Source organism: Cyrtonyx montezumae, unplaced genomic scaffold (assembly GCF_038088225.1).
Source record: "Cyrtonyx montezumae isolate F1298 unplaced genomic scaffold, pur_monq_1.0 scaffold_35, whole genome shotgun sequence".
In the NCBI taxonomy this organism is placed as follows: domain Eukaryota; kingdom Metazoa; phylum Chordata; class Aves; order Galliformes; family Odontophoridae; genus Cyrtonyx; species Cyrtonyx montezumae.
Genome location: NW_027072040.1, coordinates 888,298 through 906,854, shown reverse-complemented (window position 1 = coordinate 906,854; position 18,557 = coordinate 888,298). Strand labels below are relative to the sequence as shown.

The window sequence follows — 18,557 nt, the reverse complement described above, 5'->3', positions numbered from 1 at the left end:
GATGGAGGGCCCCCAGAATCCCACCAGGGTCCCTGGCTCAGGGCGGTGGGGGCAAACCCTTTGGGACAGGTGTTGGCACCTCTGTGGCAGCCCCTGGTGTCAGCGCAGCTAGTTTGGGGCCATGCAGGGGGCAAACAGGGGCCGCTTTCATCGTGGGTCCATAACCAGAATATTTCTGCTGTCAAAAATAACCGGGCCCAGCAAAACTCAGCCCTTGGAAACTGCAGGACCCCATAATGGGATGGCACAGCATGGCATGGTGCTGCTTGGCCATATATACCCCCGACCTCTCCCTCAATGTGTGGTGTGCCTTATTTTTTTTTTTCTTTTTCTTTCTTTTTTTCTTCCTATCTATTTTTTTTCCTCCTCTTTTTTTTTTTTTAAAGGGTTTTTAATTAACTTCCTGTTTCAATGGTGGGATAATGAGTTTTAAGCAGCACATGATTCCAGTAAAGAGGTCAAGCCGGCAATGAGGATGTCAAAAGAAATTAAGTGAGGAATTAAGAAGAGTTCCAGGGGAAAAAACGGAACCATTGAGGGCAGAGATGCTGCAGAGTGCTCCCTGCCCTGCTCTCCATTCAGCCCCTAAATGTCCCACACCGCTTTTCACCTCGTTTGGCCCCGAACTGCAGCTTTCCTGGAGACCATCAAAGCTCCGGGCACGTGGCTGTGTCCAAGGCCTTTTAATTCTCCTCCACACAGCTCATGTGTGCAGTGGGATGAAGCACCCCTTTGCTACATGTACGCAGGGCCCTGAGGGCTGCCCGTTCCCTGCCCTGTGGGGTCGGCAGGGGATGGGGCTTTGGGGCCACCCGTGGGGGGTCCATGTGATATTTCGGGGTCTGGGTGCTGAGGACACAGTGTCACAGCATCTTGGAGACAGTTAGGTGAAGCCTTTGATTCAATGCAACGCAAACATAAGGATGGATCTGGGGGGGGGGGGCTGTAGCCCGAATTTCCTCCCCCAGTGTGCAAAGCCCGGCGGGGAAATGCTGGCTGCTCCCCACAGAGCTCCCCAGGGACAGACCCAATGCGTGGCTGCACCTCACCCTGCAAGAAACCCCCAAAACCTGGGAGGAGCATGCAGCACCAAGGGGAGGGAACAGGTAGCAGTCCTTCCCCTCGCGCGTTCCTTGCCAGTGTCCTTTTAATCAGCTTGTTGGCACGCTCCCAAACCCTATAAGATCCCCCCTTCCCCAGGCCTCAGAATTTGCAGTTGCTTCAGATCAGTTCTGTTGGTGCAGCAGCGTCCCCCATCGTGCTGTGTGTCCCATCCCGTTGCATGGGGTGTCCCTGCGTGGGGACACCTCCTCGTGGGTGTGGGTGACAGTGGCTGCACCTCCTCTTGGATTTTTTCTCCCCCTGCCCCCCATCCTGTTGTGTTTGCAGAGCGATTGTTATAGGGTAACAGAATAAATAGCGTGTTTTCCCGAGGAGTGAATTACATGCCTGCAGAGCAGAGATAATGCACAAGCAGCCGTTTCCCCCATTGTGAGCGAGGTGACATCTTTTTATGGAGCTGTGTACATTTGTATTAGTGCCAATTAATCTGGGCTGATATTATTAGAGAGGATGTGTCGGCGGAGGAATGTAAAATGGAAAAAGCTCGGGCGCTGCCTTGGCCATGTTTCATGGGTAACGATTTCGGGTACACCCCGAGAGGTGCTGGGCACCCACGGGGACCACAGCTGTGTGCTGGTCAGTAGCACAGTGGGGCTGTGCTGGGTTTGCAGGAATGAAATGGCTGCAAAAGTCTTCTTTTTTTTTTTTTTTTTGTGCCTTTTGGTCTGAAAAGGGAGGAATTGCATCCGGGGTGCTCTGCAGTGCCGGGTGCCGGGCGGGCCCTGCCACCTACCGGCGTTCACAGCCCGCCCCGCTGCCACTTGTCACCTGCTGCACTGAGCCCTGGTGGCTTGGGCTTCGAAGGAACAGAGCAGGTTGCTCCTGGGTGGTGGGCAGTGTGCAGGAAAGCCCCCCCACTCCATGCCCTGAGCTCAGGGGATTTGGGATTGGACCATGTGGGTCCCCTCCAACCCGGGATATTCTGTGGTTCTATGATTTCTTGGTGTGCTTTCTTTCTTTTTGCCTATCCTGCCTTTTGGGGCTGATGCCACAGCCCTGGAATGGACTGATATCCCACACACTGTGCCTGGGGCAGGATGATCCCCAGCCCCCACCCCTGCACTCGGCACCCACCCCAGCCTGGGGGTTCCCTCCCTGACTCTGCGCTGGCCCTTACATCTGCATGGAGCATCACGTCCCCGTCCTGTTTGCACTCAGATGTGCAGTTTGCACACCTGAGGCTGTGGGTGCATGTGGTCCCTGGAGAGGAGGGGGCAATGCGGGACAGGATTTAAATTACTGCTGTGCAAGGAACAGCCGGATTTGACTCAAGCAACAAAAATATCTCCAGCCGTGCCAGCAATGTGACAACCATGGTGGATCCCATTATCCACCAGGCACAGCAGAGAGGCTTAGAGCACCTGCACTGCTGGAACTTGAAGGGAGGATGTTCGGGGCTCCAGCAGCATTTGGGGGAGCAGAGGAGGGGGTGGGCGTGCAGGAGTAAGGTCAGAGCAGCTCCTGCACAACTTCCCTGCACCTGCCTGCAGCGAACCTGTTGCTCTCAGTGGGATTTTTCCACGGTGTGAAGCTGGAGGTGCAGGAGAGCTGCAGCAGCAAAGTGGAGTGAAATACTCCTCTACCCGGTAGGGCTGCAGCCCCGGTGAAATATAGGAGCAAGAAAACATAAAAGTCCCATTTCCAACTCCATAATATTTCCTGCCAAAACAAAGTAAAATGTGCTGCTTTAAATTTTCTGCAAAATTCTTTTGAGGTTATTTTTTCCCCTAAATTAAGCCATACTAATTATTTTCTGCTGCTTTATCTCCACTCTGCAACACACCAGGAGGGTGCGGGCGGTGAGCATTTTAAGCCTCCATAAACAAAAGAGTAGTTTGGAAAATAATTCTATCAATTAATCAAATTAATCCTGCAGTTTTAGTTACAAGCCCCAAGTGGCAAGGATTCCAGCCCGCAGTTATGAGCTATCTCTCATTGACAGCGTTTAAATGTTATGATTGCAACAGTAATTAAAGAACGTAATACGCCCGGCTTTGTGTCAGCCTCCCACCTCCAGACCTCAGTGCTGCACAGCAGAGGTCATCTCGAGGACAATTTGGGCACGACCAAAGTGGGGTAGGTTTCCTCACCTGGGCCTGATGCCTGCAGTTCTGTGTCACCGTCAATGGGTGAGTAGAGTCCCCATCCCTCGAGGAGCTCCAGAGCTGTGGAGATGTGGCACCCGGGGACAAGATGTATGGCATGGTGGGATGGATTGGGGTTGGACTTGGTGGTCGTTGAGGTCTTCTCCATCCTCAATGGCTCTCCATGGTTAGACTCGGTGATTCTAGAGGTCTTTTCCAAACTTAATGCTACTCAAGGCAAGAGGAATATGGAAAACATTGGAGGTGTCTTGAGGATGCCACTTGGAAGTCCCCATAGTGGAAATCAGGGCATGACGGACGCTGGGGATTGGCACAGTGATCTCACATCCATTGATCAGCCAAGAGCACTAAAGATATGGCAGAACTGTTTATTTTTTTGTTTTTGTTTTAATGGGGCCCAGAGCAAGTGGATGGGGTTTGGGCAGTAGCTCTGGAAAATGGGCACCAGAAAATGGGCATGAATTTCTGCTGGGGCAAAATAAATGCTTACACTGAGCCCGCATCCTGCTTTGCATGGGACACCACCAAAGCACGCAGAACATCAGCCTCTGAAACTGATGGTGCTGCGGTTAGGTCAGGAATTGGGGCTGAGAGAGGGACGGGCACAGCTGGGGAGAAAGAGCCCACAAACGTCACACAGACAGGGAATTTCTGTGAAAATATTGGAATATATTTGAAAAGATTAATCACGTATGACTTTACAGTACCACCCCATATTTTCATCTCATACTTTATTTAACAATATTAAAGAGGCACTTTAAAAGCACACATACAACATCATAAAACGGCGTTTCCTGCTCTCTCTCTCTCTCTGCTTCTCTGACAAAATATCAAAATAAAAACTTTTGACATAACACATTGCACCCAAGGTAAATTACCTACAATATTTTTATACAATACAAAGAACTGTAAAGATACATATTAACAGAATAAAGCCTCTTTTTTTCTTTTTTTCTTTTTCTTTTTAAATCTGAAACAAAACAAAACGAAACAAAACAAAATTGCAGGACAGACGCAAAGTACTCTGACTGTTCATATCACATCAGTGCATTACTTCACCTCCTTGACTTGGGAGTGTTTCAATAGTATTTAGTTATCTTCCATGTCCTCGTTTGCACCTGAGATTTCTTTCTGGTTCGAAAGTTCGGTTGTATAACGTGCTCGTTGGGCGTGACATAACCTTCGTGACACTACGGAGTACCAGCATACAGGATTGTCCCTAACGTTGGATTTTCCTGCCTTGTTTTCTCTTCCAGGTTAACGGCTGCTTCCTAACGGTTCCCTTTCATTTCTCGATCGAGGAAGTCTGTATTCACATTACAAAAGAAGAATAGCACCAGTAACTGCATAGTAAAAGCGGATACCTATAGAGCCACTAACTCGATACAGTAAGATAGGGTGGGAGTGATACCGCTGGGGGCACTCGGGGAGTGCCGCTGCGGTGCGGCACAGTTTTGTCGTTGCGCCAAACAAAAAATAATCAACCCCACACGAACGACAACAAAACATCATCAAAATCTCCGAGCCCCTTTCCCCCCCTCCCCTGTCCCCCCTTCCCAACCCCCCCCCCAAAAAAAACAACAACAAGAGTTTGTCACAAGTGTCAAGGTGCAGTGTGCCGGCGACTCTCAGTGGTCACAGAGCGGCAGCAGCGCTCGGACAGCCCCGGCGCCTTCGGGGTTCTCCTGACGACGTAGAAACCAATTCCCAGGGATGGCTGTCAAAATATGGGATGCTTGATGCTTAATTTAATTATTATTATTATTTTTAATTGTATCAGCTCTTAGGCCGGCTCCCAATTAAATGAATTGTATGGGATTATTTGTGCAAAATCTTCAAAAAAAAAAAAATAAAAAATTTGCTTTCTACAGTGTACTGCACCTTATGAATAAGACGTCTATGGAATGAAGTTCATCTCTTCAAGTACTTTGTACAAAGATAACACAGACACAGTCTCAAAAGGGTCTGAGATTTGCAAGTATCCTTATAACCTCAGCACTTCTGCAATAAAGCAATTGCTCTTCACGATTCAGTCTGCCCAAAGCGATTACAATTTCGGTTCGTGAAAATCATCAGCAACATCAAAGTTCTAGCATTTGCATGATAAATCAGGTGAATTAAAGTAGATTAGTAGACACAAAGCAAACTATTTCACAGAGGCTGCAGTGCAAGTTCATTTAAGCTAGACAGAAAAATCATGCTACACAAACGAATTGAATGCTTTGATAATTTTTCCCTTGCAAACCCCATGAAAGCAGCTGCGGATCACCATAAGTCACTTCCATAAATTACTCTGAAGTATCTCTTCTTAAAGGAATCTTAAAGCTGGTTAATTTTTGCCCGAAGAGCTGGCTGAGCAGGTTGTTCTGGGACTCGGCGGTGCGGTAGCTGGCCGGCCCGGCGGGCCTGGTGCTGCGTGCAGGCCGTGGGTCGTGCAGTGAGCCACGTGGGGGCTGCACCGCACCTTTGGCCAACACCTGCTGGAGGCTCTTCCCCAAAATGGCCTTCCTCCGCCGCACGTCCCCGTTGGCGTGCCGCACCTCTCCCTTCTTCTGGCTGCAAGCATCCGGCACCGTTTTCCTCAGCTGGGAGCCCACTCTGAGCCTGGGCAGCATCTTGTTGCAGTGGGTGTCCCTCCGCCCAGGGGACAGGGCTGGGCCTTCGCCGTTGCTCCAGTCATTGCGTTTGAGCTCGCCGGAGCCCTCGCTCCTGGACAGACCCGGTGTCCGCATTTTCTTCTTTTTGCCATCCCCTTCCATGTTCTCCCGGGAGCCGGCGCTGCCCCGGTGGCTCAGGGATTTGTGCTCTTTCCGCCTCTTGGGGTGAAGCTTGGCTGTGTTGTTGGCCGCCTCGCCCCGCGCCTGGTGGCCCATGGACCTGCTGGGGTTGCCGCCGTGGTCCTTGGGGCTCGTGCCGCTGTCCTTGGTGCTGGCCTCGGGCACGGGTTTGTCCTTCACCAAACCACCTTGCTGGCCCTCCTCAGGAGCAGCCTCCCCACCCGTGGTCTTCTTCTGCAGGGCTGAATCTTTGGCAGCTCTGTTCAGTGCAGGTGACGCCGTCTTGTCCTTCAGAGGCAGGGGGTGGTGGGCAGACCCCGGAGAAGTGGCTTTGGATGCTCCTTCCCAAGAGGAGGTCTCACTGGGGTTGCCCCACAGCGTCCTGTGGATCTCCTTGGCTGGGGGAGCCTCTGCCCGTGGGGAAGGAAGCTCTGAGACCTTCTTGGCAAGCTGGAGAAATGGGATCCCATCCATAGCATCGGTGGCTGCATTGGGATTTTCCAAAAGTCCTGCCATGTATTCGTCTTTGTTGCCTATGCTTGTTCTTTTAGGCGTATTGGCATAGCCACATTTCTCAGTGAGGTGTGGAGGAGACAGCTTTTGGTCTGTGTCTTGGTTGCAAGCTAACCCAGCAAAGTCAATGCCAAACTCAGGCGAGTCCAAGAAAGGAAGTGGTTTCCCATCAAACGCTCCTTTCTCCAGCTCCTCAATGGACAGGGCAGCGATGTGGCTGAGCTCTGGGCCGCTTGTCACAGCCTGTGGCAAAGATGGGGAGAGGCAAGGGGGAGGAGGAAGGGTGTCAAACTGAGATTTCTCCATCTCTGCCAGCAGGTCAGACAAGTCACCCACCATCTCTTCTGTTTTCACCGAGGCCTGGGGCAGAGGCACCACCGGGTCCCCGGAGGCTGTAGGGAAGGAGGCAGGAGGAGGCTGCAAGTTGGGGCCAGTTGGAGACTCCACCAACTGCAGGTCAGCAGCGTGGTTGAGATGAGTGGGTGAGCTACTGTGGTGAGCAATCTTCCTCCTCTTGCTTGGTGGCATGCTCTCCCGCACAGAGCTGTCCTCCCTGCCCTTCTCTCTGCCCTCTCTGGAGGCGGTGCTGGGCCTCATGACCCCTCTGAATTTAAAAGTCTTGTTGCTTCCCACTAAGTGCTTCTCCATGTGCCGGTCGTACTGCTCCTTCTTAGAGAAAGTGTAGTTGCACATGCTGCATATGAAGGACTTCTTGATAACGTGCATGACATCTGCACAGAGCTCGCAGGCATACAGTGTGGTGTGCTTGATCTCCTGCTCCTCCACAATCCCATGCTCCCGGCTGAGGTGGTTTCGAAGCTCTTTGGTCTCCTGGTAGAACATGGGGCACTTGTGGCACAAGTAAATCTTCTGCAAACTGTGCACCACCAAGTGCCGCTGGAGTTTGAAGGGTTTGGGAAACTGCTTGCCACAGTGATGGCAGTCCCTGGAAGGATCCTTGCAGTCTGGGTGCATGGGGACAGATTTTGGAGTGCCTTCACTTTTTGAATTATGCTCTGGAGAAGGGCTGGCAGACGCTTTGGAGGAGCAGAGTGCAGGCGGCTTCACTTTGATGCTGCTTTCTAAGGGCTCTTTCATCACCTTGGCCTCCTGCTCAAGGGGTAGCTCCCTGGGGCTCCTGCTCTCTCTGTTCACCACATGCTTGCAGCTGGAGTCAGCATGCCGGGATGACCTGCCGGGCTTCCGACACATAATAGTGTTGAGGAAATGGGTGACAGCATCATTGTCTTCACCAAAGCAAGATGGTAGGCCCATCACAGACTTCTGCACTTGCCCTTTGCGAGCAAACTGTGTGGCATGCTCCCGGAGATGCTCGTTGTACATCCAGACGTCGGAAATCTCCTTCAGACACATCCCACAGGCCCACAGGCCTGCCTTGTTCTTGGCATGCTTCTCCTTCAGGTGGTCCCGCAGCTGTTCCCGGGAGCTGAACTTGCGCTGGACGCACATGTAGCAGGTGGGTGGCGGGGATGGGTTGTGGGTTAGCTTGTGGAAGTCCAGCTCTCCTAGTGTCAGGAACCACTGGAAGCAGACCTTGCATTTGTATTGCTTGTCTTTGGCCTTGATGGTGATGTCACCACGGTTTTTGCTCAGCTTCCCATCTTCCAGCTTGCTCCTGCTATGCTTGCTGTGCTGGCCTGGCTTTGGCTTGAGATTTACAGCGCTGCTGTCCCCAGACGGATCTTCACAAGGGCCAAAGAAACACACATCTCTCATTTTAAGCTTCGCATTCAGCCTCTCAATGTCAATGGTGTGGAATTCAGGAGAACCTGAATCTTCACTCACCCTGCCATTGTAGGGTTCCTCCACTAGGTCTGGTGGTTCAGAGCTCATTTCTCCAAGCGACTGCTCGCTCTCGAGGCCCATTGGGGCCTCAAACATCTCAGCAGACAGGCTTTCTCCTTCCTTCTCTAGATTACACCAGATGTTCACGCTGCGGACGTTGTCTATTTGGGTGTTTTGGCACAAAAAGGTCAGCACATTGTCCTCCAAATCAATGACCTCTTTCTCTTGGTTGGTCTTTTCACCCTCTGACCTCAATGCAACACTTTCAGATTCACTAGGAACATCTTCTCCACTCTTTGCCTTGTTGCCGTGACACATGTTGAGCGTTAAGGCATCATCAATGGAGATGGTCTCGTATTCACAAGGGTCCTCCCTGGTGATGCAGAAGGAGCTGGTGTCACTGAGGTTGGATGGTACTTGGATGGTGAAGAGGTCAATGGCACCTGCTGGCTGGAGCTTTGCCTCGCTGATGGGCTTGGGTTTCTTGCTGCGCTTCCCATAGACCCGTGTGCATTTCCTTCGGATGAACTGGTCATCTCTGGGGAACAGCTGGGAGAACGTGGAGTCTTCATCCAGTGAGTGCTCCCTGCTTGGTGGAAGCTCTGCTTTTGCCCAGTGCTTTGGCTCTGCAGATGTGGGGCTGGCTGCTGGCATGGGCTGCAGGGAACTGTGCGTGGGGGACATCTGGGAACCTTCCAGATCATACGTCTCCAGCAGTGGGACCCCATGGGAAGGAGATGGGGGACTCTGTGAAGCACTGCTCCAGTTCCTGCTGCCGCTGCCTCCCAAACCATCTCGTGTCTCAGCGTCCATCTTCTCCATGCTGCTGGCACCGTGATGCTGCTCTTTACCTACCTTGCCCAATCCCTCCCCGACTTGCTTCACCAACCCACTAACCCACATTTCGCAGGCCTGCGTGCTACCTTCTACTTGTTCTTCCATCTCCTCAGGACAGGCAGCTGTGCCTGTTGCTGCCTTCCCACTGGCCATCTCCTTTGAAGACACTATCCTGTCACCTAGGTCCTCTGCAAGCTCAGCTGCACATGGAGACTGCTTTGTGTTCTGAGGGTGCTGTGATGAGTTGGGCCTGTTTTGTTCCTCCGTAGAGATGCAACCACCTGGCTCATGCAAGCCCTCCATGACATCAGGCAGGCTGGGGCTGAGGAGTGCAGGAGGAGAACTTGAATTCTCCAGCTCACATGGACGATCAGGCTCGTGCCTGCTGGAGAATGCCTTTGCTTTCCTTCGTCTCACTTTCCTGTTCAGCTTCTTCTCAGAACTGCCATTTACCCCTTCAAGATCTTTGCTTCGGCTCCTTCTGCCCTTTTCCCCCTTCCTGCCCTGCCTGCCTGGGTCCAGCTTCCCAGCTGACACCTCCCCTGCTGCCCTTGCCTCCACACACTGCCCCTTTGCCTCCATCTCCCGGTGCAGAAAGCGTGTGTGGTGCAGTTCCTGGGACACCTCCAGTGATATCACGCTGAGGTCGCTCAGCACTCTGCTGACCACCTCCTGCATCTGCACGCTGGGCTCTTTCTCCAGCCTGGTGCATATTTTCTTGGGGACATGCTCAACCACATCAGCCGGTGTCTGGGAGCTGCAGGTTTTCTCTTTGGCCACCTTCAGGCTCCTCCTGGGGACTTTCTGGGGTGCTGCTTTTGATGTGTGGTCTGCAGGGATCAAGGCAGACCTGGGGGCCTTGCTGGGCTGCAGCACGCTGCTGTTCCTCACGTGGTGTTTGACAGCTTTGTGCCTGGTCAGACCTGGCTTGGAGCGGAAAGAGGCTGAGCAGATGTCGCAGGTGACCTGGAGCACACCAGGGTTCTTTTCTTTATGGGGTTCATGCTGGGAAGGGTTTGGAGTACTGGCACTTGTGTCATCCTCCCCTTGGTCTGTGTTATTCAGTGAGCAACTCGCAGCTTCTCTGTCATGCTCAGCCCTTTGGCTCTTGGGACTCTCACCTTGTGAACTCTTTTCCCTGTTCTCCGTGATTTTGGAGAGATCACCACTTTCTGCCTCTGCTGTGTCTGTGTGGTGGTCATTGAGTTCGGTGGGACCGAGATCTCCGGTCCTTTTAAGACCTCTACAGACAGCAGTTGGCACCTGCAGGGCAACAAAACCGCTGGACAGAGCCTCTGGGTCATCTTGATGCTTACTGCCACCATCAGAGCAGTTCTCAAACTTTTTCTCTTGATTTATGTTTACGTCTCTGCCTGTGACTGATGGCAGATCTGTCGTGGGCTGGGTTGGGTAGTCTGCACTTTCTGGAGGGACGGAGTTAACGTCCGTATCTGGGATAGCACGCACTTGGTTTTGTTTAGGAGAGCCTGGCTGCACATCACTGGCACTTTCAGGTCCTTCCTTCTCAGCACCCTTGTGGCTGAGAGGTGGTGAGCAGGGAGCAGAGCATGGCTCACGGGGACCCTCCATCTCCCACACGTTCTTCTCTTCTAAGAGCTGGCTGCCAAAGCTGGGGGACTCTTCTCCATCAGCCCCACTGCTCTGCAAGTATTTGGGGTGGGAAGAACTCAGCGAGGGCTGCCTGGGCACAGCTTCATCTGCGTAGTGACGGCCGAGGGACTTTTTCTTGCTGTCCCCTTCTCTGGGGAGCTTTGCATTTACCGTGCAGGTTTTTGGGTCGTGCAGCAAGGGGGGATGTACCTGGAGCTCACCGGAGGGACCCAGCGTGTCGGTGGGGCTGTTGGGAGTGCTGCCTGCTCCCACGTGCATAATTTGCATGGATTCTGACACCTGCACATCAGGGTCAGCTCCTTCACACCACACTCCACATTCAGCCTCGTTTGTCCCCAGCATCTCTGTGGCTGCGCTGCCCTGTGCTTCTTTCTCCAGCAAATTATGGCTTAAATGGGATTGCTTGTGTTTTGTAAATGCCAAGGTCGCTTTGTTTTTATCTGGCTCCTGCTCTTCCATGAGCTGATCAGCTTTCTTTCCTTGCCCTGGCAGCAGGGTCACTGCTGTGCTTTTGAGTGGTGAGAGGTCACTGTGCTCTGGGGAAGCTCCATCTGCACGGATATTAATGTCATTCAGCTCCGTGTGCTCATTTGCTAAGTGCTGCAGCTCTGCTACATTATTTTGCAGCTCGGGGTCAGCAAATGTGGATAGTTTTGCACTGTAAGAGCCCATTGCACTGAACGACTCCAGCTGCTCGTGTGCATCAGGGAAGAGCACAGCATCTTTAGCGGGGGTAGTGATGTTTTCTGCGTTGCCCACCACGGGGCCAACCCCTTCCCCTGGGGCAGGGCAATATGTCTGATTTTCCCCATCATTGCTCTCCTCTTTCTGCTCTGGCTGGCTCTTGCTGGAGGCAGTAGGGTGGCCGGGGGCCAGCAGCGCAGGGAAGCATGGCAGCAGCAGCTCCTCCTCATTGCTCTTCACTGTCCGTGCCACAAAGAGCTGGAGCTGCTGCAGCGGGTTGGTGTCCTGGGGGGTCTTTGGAGAGCTCTGCTTGGGCAGGCTAAGCATGTCGAGCAGCCGTGCCGTGTGCTTGCTGCCCCTGTCTCCGTGCCCAGGGGCCAGGAAGGCTGTGGGGCTCTTCCTGTCCTCCACTTCTTCCAGCAGTGCAGACCCACTGCCGTCCCCATTGAAATCCACAGCACCCTTCCCCATTTTGGGTGCCTCAGACTTGCCAAAGGGCCTTTCTTCTGCATCTGGGACATCTTTGATGCGAGGCGAGAAGACAAGATCTGCAGCTGTGTCTGGATCTGCCTGAAAGCCCTGATCAGAGTTATGGCTTGGAAGACAGGCATTGAACTTCTCCAGCTCTGCAGTGAGCTCCCCTGTTTTCCCCGGTGCAGGCAACCTCTCAGCATCAGATGTGTGAGCCAGGGGCTGCAGGCTGTCCTCCCCAGATCTGCTTGCCTCCAGTGTCTCAGGGAACACGGTGTGGGTGGCAGCAGGAGGGCTTTTTGCAGCAGGGTCTGCAGGGTAGACGGGCACCTCGGTCGTGTCAGCTGTGCATGACTTGGGTGGGCTTTTGGAGGAAGACTCATTTTCCTTCTTTCTGGGGTCACTTCCCTCACTGGCCTCAGCTCCCCGCAGCTGTTCCCCGCTCTTTATGGGACAAAGCCCATCTGCAGGGGCTGGCGTGCACATCCCAGCATCCAGCGAGACGTACCCTGCGGGTCCGTGCCAGGGCTCCCTGCCTCCCTCATAGCCTCCATGTGCAACTGCTGGCTTCTCGCCCCCCAGCCTGTCCCCAGCACACACCTTGGTGGTCAGGAGGTTCGAGCTGCCCAGGTCATCTGTCACAAAGATCCCCTTCTGGTGGCCCATCCCCGGCTCGTCGGGTAGGGATGATGGGAAGGGCTCAGCCGGTCCCCGTGGGGCCGCAGCAGCGTGATGCTCTCCTTTCTGCAGAGTGGTTGGCACCTCACTGCTCAGCTTGCTGGTTTGCAGCTGACTCTCCAGCTCTGTCACTAAGCGCTTGATCTCCAGCTCGTCATCTGATATGTTGTTCATGAAAGTCACATTGTAATCTGTTATCCTGTCCGGCAGAGGCAGCTGGCTGGCGGGGATGGGTCCCTCCTCCGGGAATTTCTTGGTGAGTGGCTTGTCCACCGACAGTCCGTGGAAGGGAGCCATGTCTTCGGGCAGCATTGGGGCCACCTCCTCCATCAGGGACCAGTCCTTCTCCGGCATGAACGCTGAGTATGGCTGCTCGAAGGGCAGCGGCTTGCCGGGGGCACCTCCAGGGCAGGCGAACGCTGTCACATAGCTGTCCTTGCTCGCAGGCACCGTCTCGTACAGCGGTGAATCGAACTCGGCCACTGGCAGCTCTCCAAAAATGGAAGAGGAATCGAAGCTGAGAGGGGAGGAGATCTTAGTCTGCGGGGTCTCTGTGGTGTAGGGGGGGATGCTGGCATGCTTCTGCTCGAAGGAGCCAGCGTTGATGTCCTCTCGGCATAAATACATCTCCTCCATGTGTGAGGGCCCCAAGGACGGTGGCTTTGAGAAGAGATTGGCATCGTAGTGAGCGGGAAGGCCTTTGGGATCAAAAAACGTGTTGTCACTGCTGACGTATGGATCGGGTGCTTTGGCCAGCATCATTCCCACAGCGTCATCACCGAATGGGGTGGCTGGCATGGTGTAGCCCTTCCCACTGTCAGTAAGCCCAGGTGCCTCCCCAGCTGAGTAGGCAGCACTGGGGCTGGATCCATCTCCACCATGGGCTGGAGCCATCAGTTCCTCTGCGTGGTACTTGAGTGCATCGCCCTCATATGGGGCAAAGTGCTGCCTCTGGGCAACCACCGCCGACCCGGGTGAGCTCTGAGCCTCCAGGGTAGGTTCTCTTGCCTCGACTGTGGGGTTTGCTGCTCCTTCAGGTTCTTCTGCCTCCTTCTTATAGGAGATCCTGATGGGGCTCCTGCCCAAGGTGGCCGTGCTGGGCAGCTGCTTCTCCTGGGTCTGTGGTAGCGGCTCCTCCTCTATGTCCCCTGCTGTGTCAGCATCTGCTTCAGTGCCTAGATGTGATCTGGAGCCTGCCACCAAAGGCTTGGCTGACCCAACCTGCCTGCTCCCTTGGGAAAAGTCTCCCTTGTTTTTCTGGCTCATCTTCGGGCTTCTGTCTTCAGGATGGCCAAGAGCATCTGGCGGTGTCATTGCCAGGCTGCCTGAGCACCCTGTCCCCACCATTCCTGCCTTCTTGCTTTCCGGCTCGCTGGGACTGGCCTTGGTGCAAGCTCTAGGATTGCTGCCCATGGACGACTGGCTGCTGCGCCTGCAGCCTCTGCTGGCACTGTCCCCTTTCTTGTCAGTCTCTGGACTGGAAAGCCTGCTGTGCTCCGGTGCCTCTCTTTTCTGGCGGTTCCTTCTCCGGCTGTAGCTCCAGGCTGGATCTTTCTCTTTGGCTCTCTCGCCTCTCCCGGGGCATTTCTTGCTGAAGCCGTATTTGGCTCTCCCCATAAACGCTGCTCCCCGCTTTCTTCTCCCACGGAGCTTGCTGCACGCCGCTCCTTCCTCCTCCGAGTCGGAGATGTACTCATACTCCTGGAGCCGGCCCTCCTGGGCTCCTGGAGCCGGCCTCCCAGCGAGCGTGGGCAGCTTGCTGCTCTTCGTGTGCAGCTGGTGGAGCTTGTTCTTCTGCTGCACGATCTTGTGGATCAGCTCCTTGCTCCACGTCCCGCTGCGGGCCTTCCTCTTCTTCACCTCCTTCATGGAGAACCGAGGTGGCTTGGGGCTCTTGCTGGAAGCACCCTGAGGCTCCTGGTTGAGCTTCTTGGGCTGCTTCTGGCTGGAGGCTGGCCTGGAGGACGCTGGTGGAAGGCTGTTCTTCCTGCCCACCCTTGGCCTGGCTGTTCTCTCCTCCACCACTGGTTCTGTCTGCTCGGTCTCGCGGGCTGCCATCCTCCGTGCTGGCCTCCTCTTGTGACTGTGCTGCCTTCCCGCTCTCCTCTTCGCTCTCTCCTTGCCCCACTGGCTGTCTGCAGAGCAGTAACCATCCTTGGGTTGGCCCACTCCTTTCTCCTCCGTGGCCGCGTGCTTCACTTTGCTCTCCGAAGCCAGGCCTTCCTTCGCTTTGTGGGACGCCGCGCTGCCAGCAGCCTTCACTGCCGTTAGATCCTCATCGGCGAAGACGTCTATGAAGCTGCTGTCGATCTCTGGGTTGTCTGACTGGTAGCCCAGGCCGTTGAGAGCTTCGGTGATCAGGCTGTCCAGCTTGGCATCGTCGATGTCCAGGTCGGAGGCGGTGAGCGGCAGCGAGCTGGCGGTGAGTCCATTGAAGAGTCCGCCCTTCAGCGCGTCCTCCTTGCCTTCACTCTTGCTTTCCCCATCCGACAGAAACTCCTCGCCCTTGTTTAGCCCCAACAAATGGGTCTGGGGGTTCGGAGACAATGGCACGCTGGCAGGTGGCTTGGGGGGCTCGGGGGCTCGCCGTCCCTCTTTGGCCTCAGGGTGGGATGCGCAGAACTGGCGGTGCTCCAGGAAGGAGGCCAGGTTGCTGTAGTTCTGGTCGCACTGCTTGCAGGTCAGCAGCACGTCCAGTTGGTCCAGGCTGGCGCTGCTCAGCGAGCCGGCCAGCAGGTGATGGGATGCGTAGGGCGGTGGTGGAGGGGTGCTCCCATCCAACTCCTCCAAGCAGTTTTTGGCCACCTCCACGCCTGGTTTGTGAAAGGGACTCTCCGGGGAGCACTTCAGGAGGCTGTCATCCTTTAGGGTGTCGGGAGGGAAGTGGAAGGGCTTGGCAGGGTCCTGGGAATGGAAATGGAGAGAGGCTGAGCTCAGCACCTCAGAGGGGTGGAAGCTTTTGCTGCCCTCCTTGGGATGGCACGGGTGGTGGAAGAAGGATGAAGGGGCCAGTGCTGTGGGCATCTGGCTGTCGTCAAAGCCTGGATTGAGCGGGCTGCTGGACATGGGAGAGAGCGAGGAGCACGTGCTGCCACAGGTGGGGTTGGGGACAGGGGAAGGCAGCGGGGACTCACATGGGGAGGTGGCTACCAAGGCTGATGGTGGCAGGACCAGCGCTGAGCCTGATGAGCTCCTGGAGGCAGGAGGAGCAGGAGGCAGCCCTGCCTGGTTCATGCCATAGAAGAGGGCTTTGCTTCTCAAGTTGCAGCTGGGAGATCCCGGATCCTTGCCACTGTCAAAAGAAAAACCACCCGTGGATGTGGGGTCCCCATGCTGTGTCCCAAGGCTCTCTCCTGATAAGAGCTTTTTGCTGTGGTACCCCGAGGGGCTGCTTAGTGGGGGCCCTTTGTGGGCTTTGCCGCTGCCCGGCCACTCCGCGGTGCTGAGAGGGAAAGGGAGCTTCTGTCCGGGGACTGCTCTTGGCAGCTCCATCCTGCTGGGAGTGGGCACTGCGGGAGCGACGTGTATCTGCTGCCAGGGCATCCTGGTGCTTTTCTGCCTCTGCTGCCTCTGCTCGGATCCAGGCTGGCACTCGAAGGAGAACTGGCTTCCAACAGGGTTTGAATAAGGTGCTGAGTTCTGGTCCATGGGGGAAAACACCTTCGCAGCTCCCCCCCAGGCTTGCACGAGTCGGGGGTGGGTGGGTACCGGGGGAGGAATGCTGGTCTCAAAAGGCACCGATCCCGCACTGCCCGCGGGGGGACTGCAATAGGCTTTGCTCTGAAAGTGCACTTGGGAGAGATTGGGTGGCATGTTCCTTCGAAGGGGGCTGCTCTGCAGCAGCAGCCGTGGGCTGGGCACACTGTCCTTGGCTGAGGCTTGCCCCTTACCGACTGGCTTTGGCACGTTAGGCGAGTGTAAACTAGACGGAAAAACAGCTTGGTTTTCTTGGAAAGTGCTTGGGTTTTGGTCGATAGCACCAGAAGATGAGAGAGCACCACTGGGGTCGGTGGGATGCTCGCTCCTGCCCTTGTAGCACGGCAGCGGGCCACGGTGTGGGGCAGGCAGTGGGGCCAGCAGTGGGGGCACCCCGTACAGCCGGCCTGGGGGGCACGTGCCCTCAAAGGGGCCGACACTCGACGTCTCCTCCTGCCAGTCGCGGGGAGACGATGAATGGAAGCTGAATGCCCCGTGAGCTGCTTGCCCGGTGGCAATGGCCACGTCCAGGTATTCAGCGTCGCCACGGTACGGCTCCTTCCCCGCCTCGTGCAGCAGCTGGAAGGGGAACTGGAAGGGCAAAGTGCCCAGAGAGTGGCTGCCTGCTTTGCCACCCTCGGGGAAAGAGCTGGGCTTGACCCCATAGCTAGCACCTGCGAAGCTCTTCTCCGGAGAGGGCCACACGTTGGCCCCGTTCGCCTGAAACTCAAAGTAATGTAGCTGCCCATTGGTGCCGGGGCTCTTGAGGGGCACGCCGGCGGGGGGCTGCCCTTTGGGGCCGTGGGGTGGTGAGGTATAGTTGGCAGAGGTACGGCCGGCAGCCGCCTCGGGGAAGCAGCGGCCGAAGCTCAGCTCCTCCTCCTCGGGGACGTTGGGTGCGTGGAAGCGGTAAGTGCCCGCCGCGGGACCTCGGCCGGTGTCGGGTGCCTTCGGGGGGGTCACTTTCTGCTGGGGGTAGGCGATGCCGATGGTGGGGCTGGGACGGGTGCTGGCGATGCTGAGGCGGTAGAGCTGGTGCTGGCCCCGCTCGCCCTTCCCTGCTCGCCGGCTGCGCTCGCGGGTTCGTCCTTTGCCCGGCGGGGACTGCGGGCTGCCCTTGATGCCGCCCCAGCCGCTCTCACCCGCAAACTTGGGGTTGTTGTGGAGGGATTTGAAGTCGATCTTCCCCGCTTGCTGCGGCCGGATCACGGCTTCCCGCTGGCTGTGGGGCTCCTTGTCCTTGGTGGTGGTGAACGAAGACATCCCCTCGGTGCCGCCGAGCCCTCTGCCATCCTTCTCGCCGCAGCCTTCGAAGCCAAAGTCCTTGTCCTGCTCTTTGGGGCCGGCCTCGCTCTTCTCGCTGATGTTGTACGCATGCTGGGTCTCTCCAGTCATGGTACCCGGGGAGGGGGCTACGCGGCCCCACGCGCCCGTCCTGCTGCCGCCTCCTGTCCGCCCGTCATGGCACGGTGCCGTGGGGACGGGCACGGGGACGGGCACGGGGCGCTGCGGGCTGCCGGGCTCTGGCACGGTGCTGCTGCATCCTTCAACCCGGACCTGGGGAAAGGAGGAGAAATGGCACGGAGTGAGAAAGTGGTGCGAGGCAGAACCCATTCCCTTTGTGCTCTGAGAAGCGAAAATCCGCGAGCAATCCCAGGGTGAAAGTTTTTTGTGCTTCAAAGGATGCCAGGAGCAGTTCACCTTCACAAGAGCTGCTGAGCCAGGCACTTTTTGCTCCCTTGGAAGCTATTTCTGTTCACTTCTTAGCAACATCGGCAGAAAAAGATGACAGAAGAGCTCCACCTACGGATTACCAGGGAGGGCTGACAGCAGGGCTGGGGGAGACATCCCAAAAGGGGCCCTGGATTTTGGGGTATGGCCGCACTTAGAGCTGGGAAGGGCACATAGCGAAAGGCTTTAACAACCCTCAGTCCCCTTTTTGCATCATTCCCCCAAGCATCACTGCATACTCTCTGTGGCAAATGCTGTTCTGCAATGTGGGGAGAAGAGGCATCCCAAAGATCAATCTGCCTCCTGCCCATCCCTGTTTCCTGCTGGAGGATGGGGTTATCCCCCCAGCAGCGCTCCCCTGTGGCCACCACTTGTCCCTCCTCCAGATTTTAGGCACGGAGAAATAGGTGAGAGTGTAAAAAAGAAGTGCAGAATTTCCCAGCTGATCTTACGGTATAGGTCCTGGAAGGATTTATTTCCCATTCCCAAGTGAAAGTGGCCCTTT

General features: G+C 55.6%; 1 protein-coding gene across 1 annotated transcript; it reads right to left on the bottom strand.

Annotated features, from left to right (window-relative positions):
- Positions 1–4,828: 4,828 nt before the first annotated feature.
- On the bottom strand, positions 4,829–17,716 carry ZNF469 (zinc finger protein 469). The gene has a single exon (XM_065745350.1). It carries the CDS (start codon positions 17,714–17,716, stop codon positions 5,516–5,518), a length of 12,201 nt encoding a protein of 4,066 aa, XP_065601422.1. The 3' UTR covers positions 4,829–5,515.
- Between the last annotated feature and the right edge of the window lie 841 nt (positions 17,717–18,557).

Bases quoted from the DNA above. Each gene is read 5' to 3' on its own strand.
- ZNF469 (XM_065745350.1), bottom strand. From the start codon at position 17,716: ATGACTGGAGAGACCCAGCATGCGTACAACATCAGCGAGAAGAGCGAG.